The 27940-nt window shown below is 40.8% G+C and overlaps 2 protein-coding genes across 3 annotated transcripts in view; one reads left to right on the top strand and one right to left on the bottom strand.

Annotated features, from left to right (window-relative positions):
- Positions 1-27940, bottom strand: part of PTS (6-pyruvoyltetrahydropterin synthase) — a 150536-nt gene that overhangs the window by 102510 nt on the left and 20086 nt on the right. The window contains exon 6 of one of the 2 annotated variants that reach the window (XM_067751035.1): positions 31-2423. The exons of the other annotated variant lie outside the window; for it this stretch is intronic. Coding sequence (XP_067607136.1) covers positions 2387-2423 — 37 coding nt within the window. The 3' untranslated portion in view covers positions 31-2386. Of the gene's footprint in view, positions 1-30; positions 2424-27940 lie in introns of those variants that run through there. 2 annotated transcript variants of the gene reach the window in all.
- PLET1 (placenta expressed transcript 1) lies at positions 13097-22974 on the top strand. Its single transcript, XM_067750233.1, has 4 exons — positions 13097-13280; positions 16806-17007; positions 20462-20523; positions 22508-22974. The coding sequence occupies exons 1-4, from the start codon at positions 13097-13099 to the stop codon at positions 22972-22974; spliced, it is 915 nt and encodes a 304-aa protein (XP_067606334.1).

Raw genomic sequence — 27940 nt, 5'->3', positions numbered from 1 at the left:
ACCTGAGAATACCTGCAGAGCTTTCAAAATGCCTTGCAGCACCTGAGAATACCTGCAGAGTTTTCAAAGTGCTGATGTCTGGGCCCCACTGCATACCAACTAGATCAGAATCTTTGGCTTGAGAGTATATATTGTAAGCATTCAAAATTTTATTCATGATAAAAGGAATACATTATCTTTCACATAATTTTCTTTATGCCAAATAATAAAACAGTAATAATGTTTGTATCAGTTCTTAAAACATGGCAATATTATATTATCATTAATAATCAATACATTATAAATAATTTAAATAAATCAGTATATCTCCAAATGGCATCTATTGTATTCTTAGGATCCACATGTTCCATTAGAATTTTTAGATTTTATGTTTCAATTTCAATCATCATTTAAAAATAGCCCTTATAGTTGGGGGGGAGGGATAAATTAGGAGCTTGGGATTAACATAAACATACTATGACATACAAAATAGATAACTAACAAGGACTACTGTATAGCACAGAGAATTCTATTCAATATTCTGTAATAACCTATATGGGAAAAGAATCTGAAAAAGAATGAATATATGTATATGTATAACTGAAACTAACACAACGTTGTAAATCAACTATACTCCAATAATTTTTTTTAAATAGCCCTTATATGTTATTTGTTAAAAAGCATCTTTGAAATGGTAATTCTCAACTGAAAGATATGTTAGAATAAGATTTTAATTTCTTAAGTCAATGTTTCTCAAAGTTTCAGGAAACAGTTCTACAAATATTGTATCAATAACAAATTACATAAGTGACAAAACTGCATTTGTACACAGGCTAAAAATAGAGCCTATTTGTTATCAGGAGAGTAGATACTGTTATTTGTTTTGTTTTTAGGAAAGATAAGAAGCTATAGTATACAGTAATAATATTTAAAATGTTGCTACATCGTATCAATTCAGTACAAAAGGAAAACAATCAGAGTTCACAATTAATGGCACAAGTTAGTAGCATCTAACAGAATTAAATGAATTAAAGGATGTTCCTGTGATTCAACTAATGAAATGATATTGAAAAGGGAAAGGTATGGGCTGGATTCAGGGCTGTGTTTCAATAGGGTTGTATATTACATCAGCACATCATAAACTCCATTGGAGCAGGGGTTTGTCATTCCCTCAGTGCCTACAACAGTATCAAACCCAGAGAAACAGTCAGCCAACGTCTCTAAAATAATGAACCCCACCTTCCTCTTACTGTGTTATTCTTTCTACTCTTATTACCCTTAGATCCTTAATTTCTTCTTTTTTAAATCTTATATTTCTGTTAGCTACCTGAAATCCTATATGAATAAGGTAGGATTTTAGAAAATCAATACACTTTTAAAGAATTGGATGTAAGGGAATTCCCATAAGTAGCAACTTTCTTTGACTTTACCTCTGGAGAGCTGTCTCCATCACTTTCTCATCAGACGACCACATAGATCCATGGCTCACCCAGGGAGTCCTAAGTCACGCCCCACTGATTAAACCATCCTATGTTTTCTCACTATTGAGCTGTCCAGTTAAACAGTACGAACAAGAATGTGAATGTCTTGATAAATACTTCACCCTGCAAAGAAATTTCAAAGTCTAGCTAACAGGAACTAAAGGGAGAGCCAACTGTTTCCAGAGGTTATTGACCAAGGCTTGCTAAACTCTCTCCAAGCACCTTGCAATGCACCTCCTCTCAGGCAGAGCTCTTGCCTCTCCAGGGAGAAACCAGTCACCAAACCAGGTGCATGTGCACAATGGGCAGCAAGCTAAATGCTGAAATGCTGAGGTTTGTAACAAAGAAAAGGTTTATTCACGAGGCAGCCAAATGAGGAGATGGGAGAAGGACTCTCAGATCTGCCTCGCCAAAGGCGAGGGGCTTGAAACGTTTACAGAATAAAGAAGCAGAGTGGTCTTAGGCATGAGGAAAGAGGACTGTAAGTAGGGAAAAGGTGAGGTAATCTGTGTTCTACCCAGGTTCAGTTTTAGGGTCAGTGGTCCCAACTAGTCTTAGCTGACTCGAACTGGACAAGAGTTGACTCCAAATTCCTAGGCTACGTGAAACTTCAAGGGTATGCAATCGGCAACAAAATAATTAAGGCGAGCTTGTGCTTATGCTTTGCTCAGAGAGGGCAGGCTATAAGCGGAGGGGGGTTTTAACAAGTATTCCCTTACCTGCTGTTCTGTAAGATAAGCTCAAATATTTCTGTTAGTCACCAGTTTCTGTTAACGCCGTGGGGCATGGTTTCAAATGCATGCTGGCCGGCCACATGAAAAGGGTGTCCAAACCTTCCTCCTCCCTCTGCCTGGGATGCAGTTTCGAGTCCCTCTTCTGCTGGGGGTTGGGGAGCATTGAGCCTGGACTTCTCTTCTTGTCTCATTTCACTTCTTCACACACCAAACCAGACCACGAAGTGCCCTCAAAAATGAATGAAACCAATTTTCAGTTTGGGGGGACTGTGGATTCTAACGTTGGAATCCATTAAAAGCTTCAACCTCGCACTCAATGAGGAAGAGTTCTTTGACACTCACCCTGAGACAGCTTTCCAGTCCCTACTTAAAAGCCAGCAATCCCGGCTTCTTTCCACAAGGCATTTGGGGAAGATATGAGGCAAAGTCTTCACAGACCCTGGTTTCCAGACTTTGGATTTCAGGGACCTAGACAGGGTGCTAATCTTTCCAAATAAAGCCAGCTTATTTCTTACTTTGCCAAACAAGGACATTTTAAAAATAAACAGATGAGTGGGAGGGGGTTCTACTATCTACAATCTACGAGGACGGTATTTTCATTTAAGAAAAAGGACATTTTAATAATAAAATGCCAAAAAGCTGTAATGTTGGAATAAAAGGCAGACCTTTAAATTAAATAAATTTTTGTGTTTTTTGTGTGATTTTTGTTTTTGTTTTTGTTTTCTGCGGTACGCGGGCCTCTCACTGTTGTGGCCCCTCCCGTTGCGGAGCACAGGCTCCGGACGCGCAGGCTCAGCGGCCATGGCTCACGGGCCCAGCTGCTCCGCGGCATGTGGGATCTTCCCGGACCGGGGCACGAACCCGTGTCCCCTGCATCGGCAGGCGGACTCTCAACCACTGCACCGCCAGGGAAGCCTGTGTTCTCTTTTAAAATCTCACCATCTTACTCTCATTTCTCTCATTCCATGAAGACAAGTGAACGTTGATCAACCCTCTCCCTGGTGGCCCTTCCTCTTAGATTTACACTGTGACCTGCCATCAGTGGCTAAGAACCACTCCTTACAGAGCACTGACTGTGGCAGGCACATTATCGCTTAAAGCTTGACACAGTCCTGCTGTGTCAAGCTGGTATTATTTTCTCCATTATATGCATAAGAGAACTGTGGCTCAGATAGTTCTCTTATTCATAAGTGAAGTACAATCCAAGGTTACGATGAGGTCTGAGGCCTCTCTGACTCTAAAGCCTGCGCTCTTTCCCCCATGATGCCCATGTTGCATCCCAAACACCTTTGACATACCCAGGACACTGGATCAAAAACCCCGAAGCACCTCAGGCTGATGATCCCTGCAGTCGCCAGGGGTTGCTTCTGGTGAATTTCAGGGGACCTCCTCTCAGACTTTGACCTTAGAAGAGCAGCTGCCCTCTCCTCTCTGACAGCTCTCCTTCCCAGAGAAAGCAACCAGGTATTGAAGTGCCCACCACACTTTCTACAGCATGAAGAGTTTCAGCAGATAAGCTCTAGGCGGACTGGAAAGTTTGGGGTGCACGGTACAGTCATAGAACCCAGCTTTTTCAACTTTAACAATTAGTCTAACATTCAGCTTCAATCTGTTTTATGCAGATCAGCTGCTAAACCTTTGCTATTCAAGGTGTGGTCCATGGATCAGCAGCATCTTGGCATTACCTGGGAGACTGTTAGAAATGAGGGGCCTCAGGCCCCACACCAGACCGACCGAATCAGAAACTGCATGTTAGCAAAATGCACCAGGTGATTTGAATACACGTTAAAGTTTTAAAAAGCACTGTTCTAGAATCACCTATGGAGTTTTTTCAAAGTGTGCATTTCCAGGAAATAGAGTCCAAAATTTCAGAGAAAGGGGTGAAGGAGAGGGAAGCCCAAAGGAGTGCATTTTTTAAAAATTAGTTTTCTTGTGGTCCCTGTCCTGAAGAAAAATCAAGTCATTTCTGGCTGGAATCAAAGAACAACTTTGTTTTGTCAACAGCTATCCCTGTAGCTAATAGCTCCCTCCTTCCTAGAGACAAAGTTGATGACTTCCTACAGACCCTCTCTTGGGCTGAGCTCCACATTGCAATGAATGAATGGAAGACTTCTGCTTAAATCAGAGTTTTCCCCTCTGAGTTGTCCCCCATCCCCCCAGTCTTCTGCCCCAATTCACAGGGAAGGTTAGACTATTGTCTCCATATAATAGCAGGACTCCTATATATATATTTTTTTCTCCTGATCCAGTGCCTTAATCCAGTATGAAGGAAGAAAGGAAAGAAGGAAAGGAGGGAGGGGCAGAGGAAGGAAAGAAGGAAGGAAATAAATTACCATGCGTTATACACCTACTATATGTCAGACCCACCCCATCCCCCAAAACAGTTTACATGTATTTCTCATTTAATGTACATAAAAATATGTAAGATTGGTATTAATGCCTCAATTTTCAGCAGTGGAGACTAAAGCTCAGATAGATTAAAATTCTCCTAAAGCCAGGTTTCTAAACAGGATCTAATACTAAAGTTCTGTCTCATTCTTTCTACTACCCCACCTTGCCTTCACAGAATAGTATATAAATAAAAGAATTTACTGAGGTATAATTCACATACCATAAAATTCAATTCAGTGGTTTTTAGTATATTCACAAGATTTTGAGACTGTCACCATGATCTAATTCCAGAACATTTCCATCACCTCAAAGAGAAAACCCAAACCAAGTAGCAGTCACTTTCCATTCTCCTTGTTGCCCAGGTCCCTGGCAATCACTTTCTATCTCTATGGATCTGTGTATTATGGATATTTCATATAAATGAAATCATAGGATACATGCCTTTAGTGTCTGGCTTCTTTCACTTAGCATAATGTTTTCAAGGTTTATCCATGCTGTAGCATCTATCAGTACTTCATTCCTTTTTATAGTTGAATAATATTCCATTGTATGGATATGCCACATTTTTTTACTCATTCATGAGTAGATGGACATTTGGATGTTTCCACACATGTTGGCTATTACAAAAAATGCTCCTATAAACATCCATGTACACGTTTTTGTGTGGACAATGTTTTTAATTATCTTGAGTACATACCTAGAAGTGAAATTGCTAGGTCATATAATAGTAACTCTATGTTTAATTTTTTGAAGGAAAGCCAAACTCTTTCCCAAAATGGCAGCATCCGTTTACATTCCAATCAGCAATGCATGAGAATTCTGATTTCTCCATATCCTTGCCAACACATGTAATCATCTGTCATTTTGATTATAGCCATCTTAATGGCTGTGAAGTGGTATCTCTTCACAGTGGTATCACTTTGTAGTTTTGATTTGCATTTTCCTAATGACTAATAATGTTGAGCATCTTTTCATGTACTTATTGGCTATTTATACATCTTCTTTGGAGAAAGTATTCAAATCCTTTGCCCATTTTTAAATTGGGATATTTGTCTTTTAGTTGTTGAATTGTTAGTGCTCTTTATATATTCCAGATACTGGGCCCTTATCAGATATATGATTTGCAAATATTTCCTCCCATTATTTGGGTTGTCTTTTCACTTTGACAGTGTCCTTTGAAGAACAAAAGACTTCAGCTTTGATGAAGCCCAACTTATCTATTTTTACTTTGGCTGCCTTTGCTTTAGGCATTATATCTATTAAACTGTTTTGTTTTGTTTTGTTTTGTTTTTACATCTTTATGGGAGTATAATTGCTTTACAGTGTTGTGTTAGTTTCTGCTGTATAATGAAGTGAATCGGCTATATGTATACATATATCCCCATATCCCCTCCCTCTTCAGCCTTCCTCCCACCCTCCCTATCCCACCCCTTTAAGTTATATCTATTAAACTGTTGTTTAATCCATGGTCTTAAAGATTTACATCTCTGGTTTTTTTCTAAGAGTTTTATAGTATTTAGGTCATTGATCCACCTTGAGTTAATTTTTTATATGGTATGACATAGGAGTCCAATTTCACTCTTTTGCATATGAATACCCAGTTTTCTCAGCACCATTTGTTGAAAAGACTAGTTTCCCCCCATCGAATTGTCCTGCACCCTTGTCAAAAATCAGTTAACCATGTGGTGATCATTTTGTAATGTATAAAAATATCAAATCACTATGTTGTACACTTGAAACCAGTGTAACACTGTAAGTCAACTATACATCAATTTTTAAAAATAGTTTTTAAAAAAAGAATGTGTGATGGGTAGAAGAGGTTATAAGGTTCAAGACAAAATGGAGTTTGAGAGTGTTTCCAAGCACATAAATATATTATTTCATAAGAATTCTTAATTACATAAAAGGAGTCATAGGACCAATAAATTAGCAAATTGTTTTAATTCTAACATTCAAAATGATTTCACTCTTTTTTGAAGCAACCTGCAGCAAAAGCACTCTAGAAGATACATTCAGTAAAATTCATTTACTCAGATTCATTGGGAAAAGGCGTTTAATCTTGTATGAATCTCCTCATAACAGAAGTTTAATCTTCATGTAATAGAATTTATCTTAAATGACCAAAAAAATCAGTTGATCATAAATGTATGTGTTTATTTCTGGACTTGCAACTCTGTTTCATTGATCTATATGTCTATTCTTATGCCAGTACCACATTTGTCTTTTTTTAATTAAGGTATAGTTGATTTACAATATTACATTAGTTTCAGGTATACAACACAGTGATCCACAATTTTTATAGACTATATTCCATTTAAAGTTATTATAAAATATTGGCTACATTCCCTGTGTTGTACAATATATCCTTGCAGCTTACTTATTTTATACATGGTACTTTGTACCTCTTAATCCCCTACCTCTATCTTGCCCCTCCCTCTTCCCTCTCCTCACTGATAACTACTAGTTTGTTCTCTAAATCTATAAGTCTTTTTCTGTTTTGTTAAATTCATTCATTTGTTTTATATTTCAGATTCCATATATAAGTGATAACATACAGTGTATGTATTTTTCCGTATGATTTATTTCACTAAGCATAATAACCTTCAGGTCTATCCACATTGTTGCAAATGGCAAAATTTCGTCCCTTTTTATGGCTGAGTAATACTCTATTCTATTACATATATATATGTAATAGTAGATAGATAGATGCACATACACACAATAGAATATAAATATAAATATATATATATATATATATATATATATATATATATATATATATATATATATATATAAAAACAGATTCTTTATCCAATCATCTGTTGATGGACACTTAGGTTGCTTCCATATCTTGGCAATTGTAAATAATGCTAGTATGAACACTGGGGTGCATGTATCTTTTCAAATTAATGTTTTCATCTTGTTTGGATTTCTGGATCATATGATAGATTCTATTTTCAGTTTTTTGAGAAATCTCCATACCATTTTCCATAGTGGCTGCACCAATTTACATTCCCCCCAACAGTGTACTAGGGTCCCCTTTTCTCCACATCCTCACCAACATTTGTTATTTGTGGTCTTTTTGATGATAGCCATTCTGACAGGTGTGAGGTGATATCTCATTGTGGTTTTGGTTTGCATTTCTCTGATGATTAGCAATGCTGAGCATCTTTTTGTGTGCCTGTTAGCCATCTGTATGTCTTCTTTAGGAAAATGTCCATGCAGGTCCTCTGCCCATTTTTTAGTTGCATTGTTGGTTTCTTTGATGTTGAGTTATATGAGCTGTTTATATGTTTTGGATTTGGATGTTTTGGATATTATATATTTTGGATAAGGATATTAGTCATATCATTTGCAAATATTTTCTCCCACTCAGTAGCTTGTTTTTTTCTTTTGTCAAGGGTTTCCCTTGCTGTGCAAAAGCTTTTAAGTTTAATTAGGTCCCATATGGTTATTTTGGTTTTGTTTCCTTCGTCCTTAAGAGACATCCAAAAAATATTGCTACAATTTACATCAAAGAGGGTTTGCCTATGATTTCTTCCAAGAGTTTTATGGTTTCCAGGTTTACATTGAGGTCTTTAATCTATTTTGAGTTTACTTTTGTATATAGCATGAGAAAATATTCTAGTTTCATTCTTTTACATGTAGCTGTTCAGTTTTCCCAGCACCATTTATTGAAGAGACTGTCTTTTCCTATCGTATATTCTTGCCTACTTTGTCAGATTAATTGACCAAAAGTGTCGGTGTTTACTTCTTGGCTCTCTATTCTGTTCCATTGATCTATGTGTCTGATTTTGGGCTAGTATCATACTGTTTTGCTTACTGTAGCATTGTACTGCAGTCTGAAGGCTGGGAGCATGGTGCTGCCAGCTCTGTTTTTCTTTGAGATAATTTTGACTATCTGGGGTCTTTTGTGTTTCCATACAAATTTTAGAATTATTTTTTCTTGTTCTTTGATAAACATCAGTGGTATTTTAATAGGGATGCCACTGAGTCTGTAAATTGCCTTAGGTAGTATGGTCATTCTAACAATATTCATTCTTCCAGTCCCTGAACATGGTAAATCTTTCCATCTGCTTGTGTTGTCTTCAGTTTCTTTCATCAGTATCTTATAGCTTTCTGAGTACAGGTCTTTTACCTCCTTAGCTATTTTATTTGCAGGTATTTTATTCTTTTTGATGCTATTGTGAATGGGATTGCTTTCTTAAATTTTCTCTGATAGTTCACTGTTAGTGTATAGAAATGCAACAGACCTCTGTATATTAGTTTTGTATCCTGCAACTTTACCAAATTCATTGATGAGCTCTAGCAGTTTTTTGGTGGTGCCTTTAGTGTTTTCTATGTATAGTACGATGTCATCAGCAAACAGTGAGTTTTACTTCTTCCTTTCCAATTTGGATTATTTCTTTTTCTTCTCTGATTGCTGTGGCTAGGACTTCCACAACTATGTTGAATAAAAGTGACAAGAGTGGGCATCCCTGACTTGTTCCTGATCTTAGAGGAAATGCTTTCAGCTTTTCACCATTGAGCATGATGTTAGCTGTGGGTTTGTCATATAGGCCTTTATTATATTGAGATATGTTCTCTCTATGCCCACTTTCTGGAGAGATTTTATCATAAATAGATGTTGAAGTTTGTCAAAGTTTTTTCTGTATCTATTGAGGTGATTATATAATTTTGATTCTTCAGCTTTTTAATATGGTGTATTACGTTGACTGATTTGCAGATATTGAACCATCCTTGCATCCCTGGGATAAATCCCACTTGGCCATGGTGTATGATCCTTTTAATGTATTGTTGGATTTGATTTCCTAATATTTTGTTGAGGATTTTTGCATCTATGTTCATCCACGATACTTGTCTATTATTTTCTTTTTTGGTGATATCTTTGTCAGGTTTCAGTATCAGGGTGATGCTGGCCTTGTAGAATGAGTTCAGTGAAGTTCCTCTGCAATTTTTTGGAATAGTTTAAGAAGGATAAGCATTAAGTCTTCTCTAAATGTTTGGTAATATTCACCTGTGAAGGAATCTGGTCCTGGACTTTTGTTTGTTGGGAGTTTTTCTTTATTACTGATTCAATATCACTATCTGTAAGTGGTCTGTTCATATTTTTTATTTCATCTTGGTTCAGGCTTGGGAGATTGTACATTTCTAGGGATTTGTCCATTTCTTCTAGGTAGTCCATTTTTATTAATATATAGTTATCTGTAGTAGTCTCTTTAATCTCCTTTATATTTCTGTGATGTTGGTTGTAACTTCTCCTTTTTCATTTCTGATTTTATTGATTTGGATCCTGTCTTGGGCCCTGGGACCTCTGGCTGCAGGGCCCTGGGCATTCCAGGTCTAGTGCATGTGCACTAGTGTGTGGGGCCAGGTCCTGGGCCTTCTAGTGGACAGGGCCTTGACCGGGGTGGCTGTGGGCTCTGGGGGTATTAAGGTAGCCTGCCTGCTGGTAGGTGGGACTGTGGCCCCCACAGGTAGTTGCTTGGCCTGAGGTGTCCCAGTATTGGTGCCAAAAGCCTGGTGGGTAGGGCAAGGTCCTGGCATTAATTAGCTAGAGGGAGGATCCCAAAATGGTACTTGCCAGCACCAGTGTCTTTGTGGTAGAATGAGCTCCCAGAAATGGCTGCCGCCAGTGTCTATGTTCCCAGGGTGAGCCCCAATTGCCTCTTGCTTCTCCAGGAGACTCTCCAAGATCAGCAGGTGGGTCTGACCCAGGTCCCTTTCAAATTCTGCCCTGGGTCCTGGAGCATGTGAAATTTTGTGTGCACCCTTTAAGAGAAGAGTCTCTATTTCCCCCAACCCTGTCGGTCTCTGCTGGCCTTCAAAGCCAAACATTCTGGGGGGTTGTTTTTCCAGTGTAAGACCCCCAGGACGGTGAGCTTGATGTGGGGCTTATATTCCTCACTCCTTGTAAAGAACCTCTGCAATTGTCATTTTTTTCTCAGGGATATGGGTCTTGATAACTCCTGACCTCCTACTTGTCTCCTTGTGGTTCCTTCTTTATATCTTTAGTTATAGAAGATCTTTTCTGGTAGACTCCAGTGTTTCTCATCAACAGCTGCTCTGTAAATAGCTGTACTTTTGGTATGCCCACGAGAGGAGGTGTGCTTATTGTCCTTCTACTCCACCATCTTTCCACACTGTCTTGATTACAGTACCTTTGCAGTTTCGAAACTGGTAAATGTGAGTCCTCCAACTTTGTTGTTGTTGTTTCAAGATCATTTTGGCTATTATGAGTTCTTTGTTATAGTTTTCAGTATACAAGTCTTGCGCTTCGTTTGTTAAATTTATTCAGTATCTTCACTGAATATCTTCAAGCTTATTGATACTTTCTTCTGCCAGTTCAAATCTGTTCTTAAGTCCTTCTAGTGAATTTTTCATTTCAGTTATACTTTTCAACTACAAATTTTCTGTATGGTCCTTTTTACCATTTCTATATCTTTATTAATATTCTTTTTTGTTGAGACATCATTCTTAAACTTTTCTTTTATTCTTTAAACATGGCTTTTGTTAGTTCTTTGAACATATTTATAATGACTGAGTTAATGTTTTTGTCTAGTAAGTCCAACATTTGGACTTCCTCAGGGACAGTTTCTATTGGCTGGGAGTTTTTTTCTATATACAGAACACACTTTCTTGTTCCTTTGTATGTCTTATAATTTTCCCTTGAAAATTGAACATTTAAAAAATATAATGTGACCATTGACCATTATGCACACCAGATTCCCCTCCTTCCCAGGGTTTGTTGTAGTTCGCATTAGTTATTATTTGTTGTTGTTGCTGCTGCTGCTGCTGTTTATTTAGCAGCTTTTCTGAATTAATTCATTCTGCAAAGTCAGTATTCTTTATTATGTGTGGTCACTGAAGTCTCTGCTTAGTTAGCTTAGTGGTCAGCTAATGAATAGACAGAGATTTCCTAAATGTCTTGAACCAGTAAGTCTCTCAATCTTTGCCAACTTCCTCTCTGTGTGCATGCCTTCACTGGTCAAATAGGCAGTTTACAACTCAGCCTTTGCCTACATTTCTTACTTGTATAGACCCTCAAGATCAGCCAGAGATAAGTGATTAGGGCTTTCTCAGATCTTTTCTGGGCATGTGCATAGCTCTGTACATGCAGATGACCTTTTAGATCCCCAGGAATGTGTCAGAGCTTTCCAAGGCCCCCAACCAACATCTCAGTCCCAGTTTTTTCTTTTAAATTTTGTGCTCAGCTCCTTGTTAGTCCCAGTTGCAACCACTGCTTCAGACAGCTGCAATGTTAAAAACTTCCCACTGATTATTTTCAACAAATACCCTAGCAATAAGGCTGTTTGCAGAGAAAGTTCTGAAAGCCCTGAGAATTCAGCTTTATAGGCAATTTGCAGACAGGTCATATAGGGACAATTCTCTGGAAATGAAGCTTTTTGGAGCACTCCAAGCCCATTCTGTCCCCTCCCTATTGGCTGCTAGTTTGCTGGTCTTCATGGCTATCATAGTTGCAAGGCTGTTGGTTTCTAAGGCTACTTGAAGAGGTGGGGTAAGAGGGATGGGAACAGGGCAAGTTAAAATGCCTCGATGCTCACTATGTTTAATGAGATTCAGCCATTTTTCTTAAACAAATGCTCCTTGAATTGTTGCAAGTCTTTGCTTAATTTCTAGAGTTCTGAAAAAGTTGATTTAGACTGTTTTTGCTCATTGCTTTTCTGGAGGAGTAGGTTTTTCAGAGGTCCTCACTCCACCATTCTGTAAGTGCTTCTCCTGAAAAAACATTTATAAATATCTCTTTGATTCAATTCTACATTTTTCATTTTCTTTCCACTCACACAGAATACATCTCTCCTCTTTTCTCCTTCAGTGAGTAAATTAAAATCAGAGAAGAAGTATGAAAAAAACATATTTTCTGATTTTTTTTCAGTAGTTTCCTTGTGCTACAGTAGTATAGAGGAAAGTGTCAGGCAGAAGCAAGGTGAACCAAAGCTGTTTCTTTCCAAAGAAACAAATATAAATCCAGAAGGACAGTCTTTCTAGTTCTATGATAGTCGCTAAATGAACTGGGACAGGAGACATGTTCGATTAAGGAGACTTGGAAAGGATACGTAATATACCATGAAGAAAAGTGCTTTAATGCCTGAGTTTCCTGTAGCGAGAAGAGTGTAGTTCCTAAACAGGACAGGTAGGTGATGATTACTCAACTCTGAATTTCACTTTGCCAGTATTAACCCCTCCTCACAGCTTGCTTCAAATGTCAGATGCTGAGGTGAATGAGAGGCAAAATAAAACCACGATCAGTACATTCCCCTTCATGAGCAAAACTGGAATTCGCAAAGGGTCGTGGTGACAGATACAAGGAGATTCATTCCTGGTGATATCTTGGGCCAAATTCCAGAAGCCCGTTCATCTTAGGGAGGAGTGGGCAGGAGATTTGCATGTATGACCTCACCCAGAAGTTCCAGCCCCAGAGCATATAAACAGGTGAGTTGTAGCTCTTACCCAGTTTCAGGCCCAGTAGTTTCCAAACAGATCAAGACCATGGCAATCCTCGGGTCCCTGCTGCTGCCACTGGGGCTGTTTCTGTGCCTTGGACTGCTGTGTTCTCCTGCCAGCTGCATAAGTCACAATGGCAACTGCATGCTCTTCAATAAGGTCATTGTCGCCACTTACTCAGGAATCCATGCCAACCCAAACGTCTATAAAAGCAATACAGTCTACACAGGTAAGTAGAAGCCATTCCCTCTGCTGTCCTCTGTTTTCTGAGGGTAGATAAAACCGGAATTGCAGAACATACCCCTCCATCCCTGCTCTCAATGACACAAACAAAACATGTGTTTTTGACCCGTCTGGGACACAGAGGCAGAAAGAGGGAGAATGAGAACATGTGAGAGGATGGGTTGGGTGGGACTATTTCCTATTTCTGCATGTCCCCTGTGTGAACCTGAGCCATGGGAGTCATTACATCCCAACACTCAGGTTAACCGAGTCCCAGCAAGAGCACAACTGCGGCAAGTTCTCTCACTTAAATAATTTGGGCTTTTTTTTTTTTTTTTACTTAAAACAGTCTGTATTGGGGGGGCATTTTTATTATTTTAAGGGATTAAAAATTGCACCACAGTTTGTAGTCTTTTCCCATCCACTTGATGAAACAATGCCACCATGGATGATTGTATACGGCACAACTCCAGGAGACGCTGTTCACTTTTAGTCTGTGGGTGGAAAATCTAGTGAGCTAGACAGGGAAAGTATTACTATCCCACCTGATAAATGAGGAGCCTGAAGCTGAGAGAAGTTAAATGACTTGCTCAGGGTCTCACAACTAATAAGTGGCAGAACTGCCTCTTGAATCTTGGTCTTTTCATTCCTAATCCAGTGCTTTTCTTTGAGGTGCCTAGAAATATTTTACAGACATCCCTTTTGGGATCAGTCAAACCTACAAGTCAAGGCAAGTGCTCTCGAATAACTTTCATAATAACAACAAATTTAATATGGCTGTTTACATGTACTAATGTATTTAGTCCTCACAATGACCTACTAGGTAGATACTGTTGTCATTTCCTGTGTGTCAATGAGAAAACAGAGGTAGAGATGCTAGTGACTCGCTCAGGTCACAGAGCTGCTTAAATGATGGACCTGGGACATGAACCCAAGCATTCTAGCTTCAGAGACCCTGCTCTTAACCACTAGACTATACGCCTCTCGGTTAAGGTAATGAGAGCTAAGACGTCATACTGTGTGCTGAGTACTGTTCTAAGGGTAAATGCTATTATCTTCCCCATTTTACAGATGAGAACTGAAGCACAGGAAAGTTAAAGTTTTACCCAAGGTCACTAGTAGGTTGCACAGCTAACATTTGAACCTAAATAATAGCCAAATTTGTCCTGCTTTGTCTAGCCAAGCCGTCCAGCTTCAGAGGCTGACTCATCTACCATGTTATCCTGCCTCTCTTAGAACTCTAACCAAATTTTGCAGAGAACACCAGGGTGATATCTATACCCATGCTCTACAGATTCCAGGCTTCAGCAGGAGAATGACTATGGCCTGCCTTCACACACTCATCCTAGCTAGTCCTTTTTTCTATTTTTTCTTGGGGACTGTCACTAAGTGCCTCACCTGTGGTGGGTCTCCCTATGTCCCACTCCCTCAGGCAGCAGATCTTGTCCTAAACAGGGCAGGGAGGGTAATCTTGTGCTTCAAGATGAGGACCAGGAGGGCATGTATGTGACCTTGTATACAGAGCAGGACCTGGATGGTCAGGTCTCATACCTCTGACTTAAGGTAACACATCACGAGGTGAAGAATTTTGCTGTTGAAATGGAAAAAAAAGAAACCTATCTTGTGAAGATGCAAGGGGTGCGGGGTTGGAGGTGGGGGTGGCAGAGGAGCCATGTGAAAGTAGGAAGACAGAAGAAAGAAGAATCAAAAGATGATCCATAAGACCCCTTGAAAGGGAACGTGCTGGATGAGAGGGACAACACAGCATTTACAGAGGCACCGGGTAGAGCAGAGAGAAAGGAGAAGAGGAACTAAGGCTCACTGAATGCCTACTACGTGTCATGTGCTTCTTATGAGGATCATAAGAGCCATGTACTGGGTCCTGCAAGCAACAGAAGCAGAAATATAAAACCAGAAACGTTTAGAGGCTCTAGAAGAGCACTTTGAAGGTTTTGGACAGGTGTGTGTCCTGATGGAAATGTTGAGTGTGGAAGTCTGATCAGTCTGAAGCCTGAGGGAGGGGACTGTGGAGGCCAGGAATCTGGATAATACAGATAACTAGGAGGGATGAAAGGCAGATTTAAGCCAGAGAGTGGGGTGGAAAACAGAAGAAAGGACAAAGCCAAGCCCAGGGGAGAGCTGACAGGCTTGATGACTGGATGACACCATCACTCATCACCATCCACCTCAGCACCATGCACACACATCTAGGACAAATGTCAGGTTCTCGCTGAGCAACTCAGGGCGGGGGGATCTGGCTCAGCAACATTGACTGGCAAAAACAAACAGAACAGAGAAATGTTTCGTGCTAAGAATAACAACGGCAACTTATCCAACACCCACCAGTATTAAAGTCTTTACATTCTTCTCTTCAGTCTCCCAGGAACCTTTCAAGATAAGGTACCATGATATCCATACAATGAGAGATAATGTCATTATCCTCAGACCTAGAACCAACCCTAGTGCAAAGCGGGCATTCAATAAATATTTGTGGAGTGAATGATGAACAGGAAAGAAACCAAGGATCGGAGGTGAAGTGACTTGGTCTTAAATGTTAGGGCTAGGATTCAGATCCAGGACTGTCTAATCCTATTGTGCTGCAAGATCAATTTTCTTTATTTTGTAAAGGAGAAGCCTTTAAAATAAGTTGGGGTGGCTGAGAGGACCCTAGCATTGAGAAATTTGTTCAGAAGGGATCTTCTAAGGGAGGAAACGGACAAACTGAAATAGTCTCTTGAAATTCCCTCCCTATTACACATCAGAAGGCTGAAAATAACAGGTGGAATTAACAAGTGTCAGTGGGGTCCCTGTGGGCACACGCTGGGCTAGGTCAACAGGTGAGACTCACCTGAGTGGAGGGGGTCACGGAACCCTAAGTGCTTACTTAGAGGTACTTGGATTGGGGCTTTGGCAGGTACTTGGACTAGGTACCTGGATTAGGGCCTCTGGGTCTCAGAGGCCCCCCCTTCCCTCACTCTCAACAACAAAGACCAAGAACATCAGCATTTCTGGAACCAGGAAATAGGCTTTGCTTTGACTTGGCAGTAACAGTTCCTTACTTCTGGAAGCATTTCCCAGGAGGTCCGCTTGACCCTTTCACATGCATCCACCCCTTCTCTCCCCACACTGCATTCCTCCTGAGAGAAGGGCAGAACTCTCATCTGGCAGAAAGGAACAGGGCTCAAGAGGTTAAAAGTCAGCCAGGACCTCATCCCTGATACGTAGCAAAACCAGGGCCAGAGTACAGGTCTTCTTTTGTTCACCTTTTCCTGTAGAAAACTTAGAAAACACAAAGAAGAACTAGGAAGAAAATAAAAACCATCTATAACCCCACAACCAAGAAATCCTCATAGTTAATATCTTCATGTATTTCCTTCCAGACTTTTTTCAACTTATTTCACAAAAATGGGACCACACTATATTTACATACTACTTGTAACTTTCTTTTTTCACACTTAATTTTGATTTCATGACCCCCATCTCTTGTCTTACTGCACAGACGGCTGATTGTTTCCTTCTCATTTCCTCCTAGTGTCAGTTCCTGTGAATAAAAATATTACCTCTGTGATCCTGCGAGCAATAGACCAGGACAACTCACTCATTGGCTCCTGGCAAAAAGCTGACAAGTATTGCAGCAGCAGCGTCTTGTACCACATGAAGAGCCGATACAGCAAGCTCTTCGAGGCAAAATGGGTATCTCCTAGTTTCATGAACATAACTACAGTCGAGCTACAGTAAGAACCTATCCATATATGATTTGCTTTGGGCTTTTGCAATTTCATATTATGTTTGTACAGTTTTATACTGACTTTAGAGGACTCAAAATGCAATCCAGATATGATGTGGATAATTCAGTAGCTGTACTCCTTTTCTGCCTCACCATTCTTTGTCCTACCTTTATCTGTAGAAGTTTATACATCACACACACACACACACACACCAGGTATGCTCAACATAAACAGAAAGAATTGGTGTTAAAGAAAACCAGAGCTGGATAGTAGTTAAAGCAAAACTAATGAATGAATGAACAAAACCAGATTGTATTCAGGACTATCACAATAAGAGAAAAGAGACCTCCATATGGAACAAGTCTCAACTCTGAATACAACATGGGCAAGTGGGAATTTACAGCCCAGGAACAGGGTGAGGGCTCAGTGGATGGAAAATCACTAAGAGGAAACATCAAGACCTGTAAGGGGGCTCTGGCTAAACTGACCTAACAGGATTCTTGCTTAAGGGAGGCCAAGGCTGATCCGATATCACCTGGGGGATAGTAGAGGATGAGGAATTCAATCAGATAATAAAGGTGATCAGATATCAAGGGTGGAAGGTTCTTGCTAAACCGACTTATGAGGATTCTGGCTAAAACTGGATTTTATAAGGAAGTACACAGATGGGCCTAGGAGAAGGTTCCAGAGCCTGACTAAAGTTTGGTCAAGCAAAGAATCCTTGTCACTGGCACCCAGTTTGCTTCAAATTCTCTATATTCCCTCCTACTCCCACCCAATTCATTCCTATTAGTCTGGGGCAGACAGTACTCCAGAGCCAGGCAGGGTTGGGGGCAGCAGCAGCAAACAGTTAAAAATAAAGACACTCCTCTTGAAACCATCTGGCCACCTGAGCGTTCCCCTCTCTGCCAAACCCCCAGGGCAGTCCTCCAGGAGGCCTTGCTAAACTGGGGGTGCAGAGAAGCTGCCAGTAGCCAAGAGCCTGGAGGAGGGGTACTCAGTCCCCATTGTTACCAAACTGAACTTGGGTCCACTCGCCTGCCAAACAGCAGAGACAATTTACTGACTCCGGGTTGTGGTGAAGGAAAGTGCAGCGTTTATTGCAGGCACCAAGCAAGGAGAACAGGTGGCTCATGCTCAGAAGACCCGGCCTCCCCAATGGCTTTCAGGGAAGGTCTTTTAAAGGCCACATTTGGGGTGAAGTTTTCAGGGGGCATGACTTTCTTCTGATTGGTTGGTGGTGGTGAGGTAACAGGGTGATGCTTCAGGAGTCTGAATCATCAACCTTCTGATTCCAATCAGTCTGGGGTCTACGTGCTTGTGGTCACCATGTAGTCACCATCCTCCACTTGGGCAGGGGTCTTAGTTTCTGCAGAACAACTCAAAGATATGTGTCAGATTGTTATATGTATCCCTTGAGGAGAACTAGGACTCTGTTTTATCACTGAAGTATTATTTCTTGACTGCTTTCCTTGGTTTCTGCATTCCCTCACTTCCCTAATTAGTAACTGCTTAAGTCTGCTCTTTGGAACTCGAGGAGGGTCTAGGAGACTAAAGCCTTTTTCTACAAACAAGAAATGGGGGGACACGGAGTGGCTTTTGTACTAGGGCGGCCCCCCAGGGTCCTGCTTGGTTTCAGTCCCCCCGTTTCTTTGATACTCTTCAATCCTAAGGGGAATGGGGGTGGGGAGTGGGACAAGAAAGAGAATAAAGTTTTTGAGAGTGGTTAATCGTAAACTCAGCAGGGGATCTCAGTTTTAGGGAGACTCGGTTTCACCATGACACAGAGAATCATTTTTTAAAACATAGATTCATTTTGGAAATGGCTTGCTGGCAGAAAGTGTGATGATTGTACAGTAAAACCGGCTTCCTCCTGTTGCACAAAATGGACAAACTCAGATTCTGAGGTGAGGCCACCTGGGGACTCTAACAAAAAACTTCCCTCCCAGCTAGGGATTTATTTTCAAGTTCACTTTAAGAACCAAATGTTGAGAGGTCCTTACACTTTCAGACTGCCATTTTGTACTGAAAGGGCAGGTCTGACCATCAGGCCATGTCCACTATGAACTGCCACTAAGTCTCTGTAGACAGCGGTGATGGTGATGCTGCCAAGTCACTCCAGCCTCTCCAGCCATGCCCAGGCTTGGTCGGACCTAGCTGGCTCTGGAGGAGGTGCTATTATGCCCACAGAGCGACCTGCAAGACTAAAATCCAAAGGGAGGTGCTACAACCCAGCCTCACGATGACAGCAGCTCCTTAGAAGCCGGCCAGGGCTAATGAGGCAATGGTTTTCCTTTCATCTCACCTCCTTAAGGCCTCCACACTCCATGCAACAACAGATAAAACACCAAATGGTGGTGACAATCTTCAATGGAAACAGCACATTCTCACCAACAGTGCGGTCTCCAGACCCCTCTTCACTCGCACCTGCTGTGATGCACTGGCCTCTCTGCTTGTTTACGATGTACACACGCAGCCTTGATCAGCGAGGCTGACAAGGGGAGGGGAGCAGCACATATGATGGGGGAAGCCCACTACGCTGAGTAGCGCACAAAAGGCAACATGAAGAGGTTCCTGCCCACCGAACTTTACAGTGTGGGTTGGGAGGCAGGGCCTATACAGAAATAATTATTGAGGTTACACAGCACTTCCTCAGAACGCACTCCCTGAACCCCCAGATCAAGTTCCGCTCCCTGTTTACTCACTCTCATCACTGCCACTGCTTCGTTGCAATCACTTACTTGTCAGTTGACTATTCGGTTAAAGTCTCCAGGGTAAGAACCACGCCTGCTGTGTTCACCACTGTTCCCTCAGCAGTAAGCACAGTGACTGGCATGTACTTCACTCTCATTAATTGTTCAATGTATGAACAAGAGACTGATATAATAATGGACCCAATGATATCAGAACAACAGACCAAGCTGTACAGGTCATTTAATGAACATTAAGCACCTATGACGCTACATGTCAGGCGTTGTTGACAAAAGAACTTGCCCTCGAAGAGCTGGCCCTCCAGTCGGGGGAGAGGCTCACAGCAAGGCAGTGTAGTAGAGGGGCATGCATGTCTCTCTGATGGAGCTCTGTCTGGGTCCATGACAACCAGGAGAAACAATTTCATAGAGGCTACTGTCGAGTCTGTGGGCAGATGTGCCCGGGACTGGTATTACAAGCAGAAAGACTAGCCTGAACAAAGACCAGCCGTGTATACCAGCCTGTGGGGAATCCAGGGTGCTGGTGTTGGTGGGGGAGAGGGATGGACATGATCTTGTCTGGAGCAAAACTGTGGAAGATCTTGGTCAAGACAGTATACAGCAGACCAGTACTGAATGATCTGCTACTTGTGCTGTAAAGAATTTAAGCACAAAAGAAACTAAGAAGTTGGGATCCCCTGGGAAGGCAGTAATGTGAGCTGAGCTTGTGAATTCCCCACCATTATCTCTCATCAATTTTCCCTCCACAGAGTCTTCACAGTCGATTTGCACAACGTGGCTAGAGTTTCTTTTAAGATACTGAGAAGAAATGGTAAGTTCCTCTGCAGTCTATTTACATATCTGGCAGTGAAATCCATTGGCCCGGAAAATTATCTTGTGGGTGCCCAGAAAAAAGTCTTCTAATCATGCGTTACCCAGGTACCAGTTGAGTCTCCCAGCACCCTGAGGTCTACATAAGATTAGCTCAACCCCTTATCCTGTGCCCTGTGGAAAACAAAAGCCAATTCCAAGGGGCCTTCGATTCTCATGGTCACTTGTGGCTCCAGACGCCGGCTTCCTTAAGAGCTGTTTCCATTCAACACCACAGAGACATGGATATGGAAGTTGGTTCCTTCCTCAATTTTCACAAGAATACCACCTCACACAGAGCCTTCATTGGTATAGCAGACTTTACCGAAGGGTTTAAGGGATGAGAAGGGAGATTTGCACAAAGCAGGGTTGATAGCATAGAAAACCAATAATTTCATTAGTTCTCAGAGTGGCCTCTGGCCTCCAGCACAACCACCAGGAATTTCCACTGGCCTTTCCCAGGCTGTAGTCCTCAACGTCAAACCATTCTGAGGCTCCCTGCCCTTCTCCCTTCTCTGCACCCTTCCTTCTCTCTTATCTCTCTCTCGCAAGCAAAAACAAATTCAAGAAACTGAGGTTCAGAAAAGATAGGTAATTTGCCCAAGGCCACACAGAAAGTAAATGGCAAAACGAGGACTCAAATTCCACATCTTATACTTTTCTCGACTTTTCTTAAACTTACTTTAAAACTAGAAAGACAATCTTTTTTTTTAAATGAAGTTTTTAAATACAAGCTTCAACCAAGAACAAGTAATATTAGTCTTTCTCAGTGTCCAGATAACAGGTCTTCCTCGTGAGCCCCCAAACACTGAAATGCATCTAGTACGCTGCCCATTTTCGGGTCAGTCAAGCATTGCAAATGTGATCAAAGGCATATCTATCTTCAACAACCAATATTAAAGTGATTATGCCTAATGAAACTATTATATGAAAGCCTTAACTGTTTCCTTGGTGGTTTCCCCTCTGTGAAAAGTTTGGGATGTTATTTTCTTTCTCCAGGACATTTTTGAAATGAACACTCGTATACATGCTAGGAAAGGAAAAAAAAAAAAGTTTGTCTCTAGTCAGGACTCCTTAGCTCCATGCTAATAAAATCCAGATTTTAAAAAAGGAGAAGAAAGCGGTTCTGTTCAGACTTTGGGCTCAGTGGTGTCCTAGAGAAACATTTGCCCTGAGGAAATGCTAAATGAGATAAGACAATGCCACAGAGCTGGAAGGCACCCTGCAAGTGGGCAGAATGTACAGGTCTGCGCAAACTGCTTTGCATTTCCCTTCTTCGTCCTTATAGTCCCCTCTGTGGTTCACTCAGATCCTTGGAAGTATCATTGCCAAGCTCCAGTTTTTCAGGATCAGACAACCGCCCAGGGGTATAGGCCTGGCTTTCTCTGCTTCTCTGCAAAGCAACCTCAGAGAACCAACGTGTGGTCAGATCAATGCCTGTGAAAATGACCAATGCCTCAGACACCACAAAAAGGGATTCAAGCATTTGGACAGGGCCTCCTTCCACTTCCTTTAAAGCCGAGTCAGCCACCCTCAAGTCTGGATGGTGTCTAGTTCTTATAACCTTTACATGGAAACTTTGAAATTAGCAAAAATAATAAAATAAAATTGTACCACTCTGGATCATATTTGCACTGATTGAGCAAATATAATATTAAGGACATGAGGACATTTGAAGGCAGACTACCTTCCCAACAGCAAATTCAATAGTTATGTAAGTTCAGTATAAATTCCTTCTTCCATAGGTCTTAAGGTCAGAGTGTTTCTTATTTTTTGTTAACATTCTGTACCCCTAATTTCCCCTCCTCTAAATACACTTGGCCCTTGTGAAGTGTTCACTGAATTCTGCCCATGAACTCTGGCTCCAGCATTCCATCACATTAGCCTCGTTTCTCTAGTGCCTACTCGCCACCCAAAAGAGATCCTGATGCCATTTTTTTTTCCAGGGACAACCTCAGACTTGACCACCAAGATCTCCACAATCAAGCCAACCACAGCCACAACCCCAATCCCAACCCACAAACTAAACACAAGCCCGATCCACAAACTAAACACAACCCCGACCCACAAACTAGCCACAACCCCGACCCACAAACTAGCCACAACCCCGACCCACAAACCAACCACAACCCCGACCCACAAACTAGCCACAACCCCGACCCACAAACTAACCACAACCCTGACTCACAAACTAGCCACAACCCCGACCCACAAACTAACCACAACCCTGACCCACAAACTAACCACAACCCCGGCCCAGGAACTAACCACAATCCACAAAATAACCACAACCCATAAATTAACCACAACCCAAACCACAGCCAAAAGCTTGGCCAACAGAGCCTTCCTCAGCCCCATGAGAGATGCCATTCAGATCCTGCTAGTCTTTCTCACCAGCAAACTCCTCTTCTAGAAGGAAGCTGGGGGAACAATTGCTTCTGCCTCCACTGCATCCTTCTATGTTCAGTCCCAAGACAGGGCTCTGACCTGTGTGAATGAAGACTCTGCGTTCTCAGGGTACAACTCTACTGCCACTGCTTCAGACCCAAACGGAGACCTGAGGGTCACTTAGTGGAGGGTAGCCAGTCTGCTCACTGCTGTTCAACTGGATCTCTCAGGACACAAATTAGGCTTTTTGTAACCTGGTCTGGGTGTAACTTGGAATTCTGGCTCTTAATTTAACATGTTGACAGCCAATTCCGCAGTCAGTCTAAACTTTTGTTTAGATGCAACGCCAGTAGTATTTGAAGGAAAAGAAAATAAGAATGTACCATGTCTGAGTAGCCAAGGATAGGGAAAGATTATGGTATAAAGGCATTATTTTCTGTCATACCAAATACGCTATGCTTCAAGCAAGAATAATGAATGTGTTAAATTCAAATATGTCTTTAATGAGTGATTAACTTAAAATACAGAAAATGTCATCTAATTTTATTCATTTATGTGAGCATTTAAAAATCAATGGATATAAAATAGGTAACTAATAAGGACCTACTGTATAGCACAGGGAACACTACTCAATGCTCTGTAATGGCCTATATGGGAAAAGAATCTAAAAAAGAGTGGATATATGTATATGTAAAACTGATTCACTTTGCTGTACACCTGAAACTAACATAACATTGTAAATCAACTAGACTCCAATAAAATTTTTTTTTTAAATCAGTGGGATGGTGAGAGTGTGTATATTTTAAGGCCAGATATAAAAGTAAAATTTTCTCAATTTTAATTTTTCTCAGGTGCAAACTGGTCATTTTTCCCCTAATGGTAACTTCCACTAAGAGAAATGGGCAAAATATTTATAATACTCATAATACAATATACATAATACAATACATAATACATAATACAATATAAACCAAAAGTAAGTATGGTATTTCCCGTAATAAGCAACTGCGTTTTCTTTTAATAGTTATGCTAAATTCCAGTATGCCAACATTCAGTGACTGGATGCCAACTTGCAGCTGGCCTTCCTCAGGGACAGTTTCTGTCAATTTCTTCTTTCTCCCTGTGAATAGGCCATACTTCCCTATTTTGTATGTCTAATTTTTGTTGAAAACTTAACATTTTCAATATTATAATGGTGACTCTGGAAATCATATTCTCCCTTCTCATCAGGGTATGCTGTTGTTGCTTGTTGAGGGCTGCAATCATCCATTTGTCTAGTAACTTTTCTAAACTAGTTTTGCAACGACTGCGTTCCTCGTTGAAAGTGGTCACTGAAGTCTCTCTTCTGTTCTCTCAGTGGTCAGCCAGTGACCTGACAGATTTTCACGTATGTCAAAATTTAGCAGCCTCTTTCCTCATTAAGCATTCCCCTAACAACTACAAGTTTTGTTTTTTTTTTTATTAGAGTCTAGAGTTCGGAACAAGTTGACCCTGACAGATTTTGCCAGTTTAATGGCTGCTTCAGTGGAGGGACCAATTCTTGGCACTCCTGACTCCGCAATTTTCTGTGATGTCACTTGGTAGCCACTATAGGTATCTGCCAGGCGCTATACTCAGCACTTTATATGCATCATCTCACTTAATCCTCACAACAACCCTATGAGATATAGCCATTTTACAGAGGATGACAGGCAGAGAGAGAGAAATAATTTGCCCAAAGTCAATCAGTGAATACACAGTGAAGCTAGTGGGTTTTGAAGAGTGGTCTGTACCACTTTAGAGCCTGCACTTTAACCAGGACACCCTAAGGGCACTGTTGAGAAGGATTCCGAAGCAAAATCCAGGTTCAAAAATACTTCATATTCAATTAGTGATATCTTCCTTGGGCTCAGGAGGCAGGAACTGAAGCAGAACAGGCTCCAAATATTTGCCATCCTTGGTCACTCCTTAAGTGAATCCAGTAAGTGGCAAGCGCAGTGAGTAGCAGAAGAAGAATAAAGGGCTAAAGAAGTATGTAGCTTCACAGTCTCAGGGACAGCTAATCCTGATCTTGACTAATGGGAAGTGATAGACCAAAACAAAAAAAAAAGGCACACAAGCAATGGCAAGGAAGCCCACAGGCTGCATGCACCTCATGCACAGACAAGAGACAGACTATTTATCGCTCCCATACTCCCTTGCCCAATCTTGTTCTTCCACTTGTGGGTTTTCTTGTTTGCAGCTTCGTGTTTTGTAAATTCAATTCATTCCTATTCTGTGTCAGAAACAGCAACTGCCTACCCATTGTAAGGGAAGTGATAATTCATTCTGAGAAAGTAGAAAAGAAAATTAATGTCTTCCAAATCCCGTTACCTCAAAGATTTTTCACACACCAGAAAGGTTCCAGACCTGGTCAACACAATACCTGGCATTGTAGTCCAACTACAATACCGACCATTCAGAGCAAGAAAAAGACTCAGAACAGGGAGAAAATGTAGACAGTATCTTATGGTCTATCAACCCCCAAGTTATTTTTTAAAGTAAGTGTTGAAAACTTTCAGTAAACTTTATTATTTCATGAGAGGTAGTTTTGGCAATTGTCTTAAAGGATAAATTCTGAAGCCAGACTGCAGGGTTCAATTTCATTTTATTTTACCCCTTATAAGTTACCTTATAAGGTATAAGACCTCGTATAAGTTACTTAACTTCTGTGTACCTTGGTTTCTTCATTTGTAAAATAGGGAGAAAAATAGTAGCTACCTATTGGCTGTTGTAGAAATTAAATCAGTTAATATATATAAAGCACCCAGAACAGCACCTGGCACAAAGTTAAACACTATATAATTATTTAATGCTTTAAAAAGGCACCACGAACGATACACTGATGTACAAGTAAGCCAAGCATTTCAATACTATATATATATATATATATATATATATATAATATAAATATATACAAATAAAATGGTGCCCTAACAAGGACTAAAATTTCTCATTTGTAACTGTTGTAAGAAATGGCTAATGTCTGACTTTTCACCGTCTTTCTCCCTCCAGCCCCACCTTCACCTCCACCCCTCAGGATTCTAAGTAGAATGTCTTCTGGCTTTCTGGGTCAGCTCCTAGGCTCTCTCGTAAAGAATCTAAATAATGAGTAAAGGGGTTAAATTATTCTACATAATAGAGAGCTGGGACAAGGGAGAGGGTGGGAGAAGAGGAAGCAAAGGCAAAGTTTGGGTTGAGTATTGTGTGGGCTGAGATAGAAAGAAGCTTTGGAGCCTCTGTGGACTGAAAGGAGAGGCGAGGCGTTTCCCAAGCACTACTCTTGGTTACAAACCAGTTCTGGCAATGTCGTTCAAGAGATACAAGTGAATATCAGAATTATTTTAATTCTGATTGCTGGGCTGTATTTCTCTGATTGTGGCACAGCAGTGAAACCAGGACATATGTACCATCCCACCCTGCTTTTATGTAAGTTATATCCATATATAGATAAAGTTAAATGTATATAGCTAATATAACCGGGAAATAATGTAACATATGCAAAAATACCTGCTTATTTATCGATGCATACATATATAACCTATATGTAAAAATAACTTCAGACTCAGATGCTTGAGTCCAACAAACTCAAAAAGACTTTGGCGAAAATAAAGTGTGTAGACAAAGCATATTTAAAGAGCTTGGGATATTTTTTGAAATAGTTATTATAATTGTTGAGTCGGGGTTTTTTTCTTTTTTCTTTTTTTTTTTTTTTAAGCCACACAAACCTAGGTTCAAATCCCAGCTCTCAATCTACTGAAACCCCAGATTCCTTTTAGTAAACTGGAGCTGACTCCTACCTTAAAGGGCCTGATGACGGAGATACTGGACACATTGTGACTGACATAATGCTAATTTACAATAAGCCAATAAACGCCAAAAACTTGTTAGTTAACTACACAGACATCAACACAACTTCAAACGAAGGTGGAAGACGTCACACCCCACACCTGGTTAGGCTGCATTTTTTCTTTTCTAAACAGTTTTCTCCTTCAAGAAAGGAACCTTGACGTTCCCCCTAGTTCTTTGGGAATTACTGAAAGTTATTATGGCAACAAATTGAGCCCTAGTTTGCTGAAAAACACATATTGCCTCAGTGTTGCCACCGATCTGTTAGATCTACACTCTACAAGGAACCCTGCTCCTAGGGGCTAAACAGATGGAATGATAAAAGGCATTCTTTGCAAGACCAGCTGAGGCCTCTCTGCCTGGTGTAAATCCACTCTCCACAAGCTGGGACAGGAACTACCCACCAATCTTCATTGTCTGTCCTGCCATAAAGGGAGTACCTTAGTGAGCCCCTGAGTGAGCGCTGCTAACAAATGATGGTGTGGTCATAAGGACAGCAATTTACTAAAAGACCCGTGATTCAGAATTCTAGCTTATCTGTGCTTAAATTAGTAGTTGAGGACTAAGACAAATTTTACCCACAAATGGAAATGGAAAATCCCCACGAAGATAAAGTTAGCCAGACGAACAAGTTTGGAGGAAGACGGGATTTTATTTCATATTGCAGTGGTTGTTCTCTAAGCTGAAGCATGTAAAAAATAACACCTATCTGAAGTATACTTTAAAGTTTGGTGTTAAACATTGTAAAACAACTACACTTCAATTAAAAAAAGACGTTTTGGTGTTAAATCTCAAAATTTTTACCAAACCAGTTTCAACCAGTTCTTTACTTTCGGGCACTTTCATACATGCAATAATTATTCAGCACCTGCTCTGTAGGAGGCACTAGGCTAGGTCCTGGGGAAACAATGAATAAGACAGGGCTCTGGTCCTCATGAAGTTGACATCCTCGAGGTGAGTATAGACAATAAACTAACAAGCAAATAAATAAGACAAAAGGAAACATATATGTAATTTTAAAACTGCAAGAAAGGGCACTGTATAGGTATTATGATAGAAAATAACAGAGGATTTCTACCTATACAGGGTGACCAAGGAAGTCTTCAAGAGGGTGATATTTAGGG

This window comes from Pseudorca crassidens, chromosome 9 (assembly GCF_039906515.1).
Source record: "Pseudorca crassidens isolate mPseCra1 chromosome 9, mPseCra1.hap1, whole genome shotgun sequence".
Lineage (NCBI taxonomy): Eukaryota > Metazoa > Chordata > Mammalia > Artiodactyla > Delphinidae > Pseudorca > Pseudorca crassidens.
Note: the sequence above shows the minus strand (reverse complement) of the source record. Positions and strands in the feature narration are given on the sequence as shown.

Bases quoted from the DNA above. Each gene is read 5' to 3' on its own strand.
- PLET1 (XM_067750233.1), top strand. From the start codon at position 13,097: ATGGCAATCCTCGGGTCCCTGCTGCTGCCACTGGGGCTGTTTCTGTGC. The intron at 17,008-20,461 runs GTAAGAACCTAT...TTCCCTCCACAG, and splicing joins ATAACTACAGTCGAGCTACA to AGTCTTCACAGTCGATTTGC. The intron at 20,524-22,507 runs GTAAGTTCCTCT...TTTTTTTTCCAG, and splicing joins TAAGATACTGAGAAGAAATG to GGACAACCTCAGACTTGACC.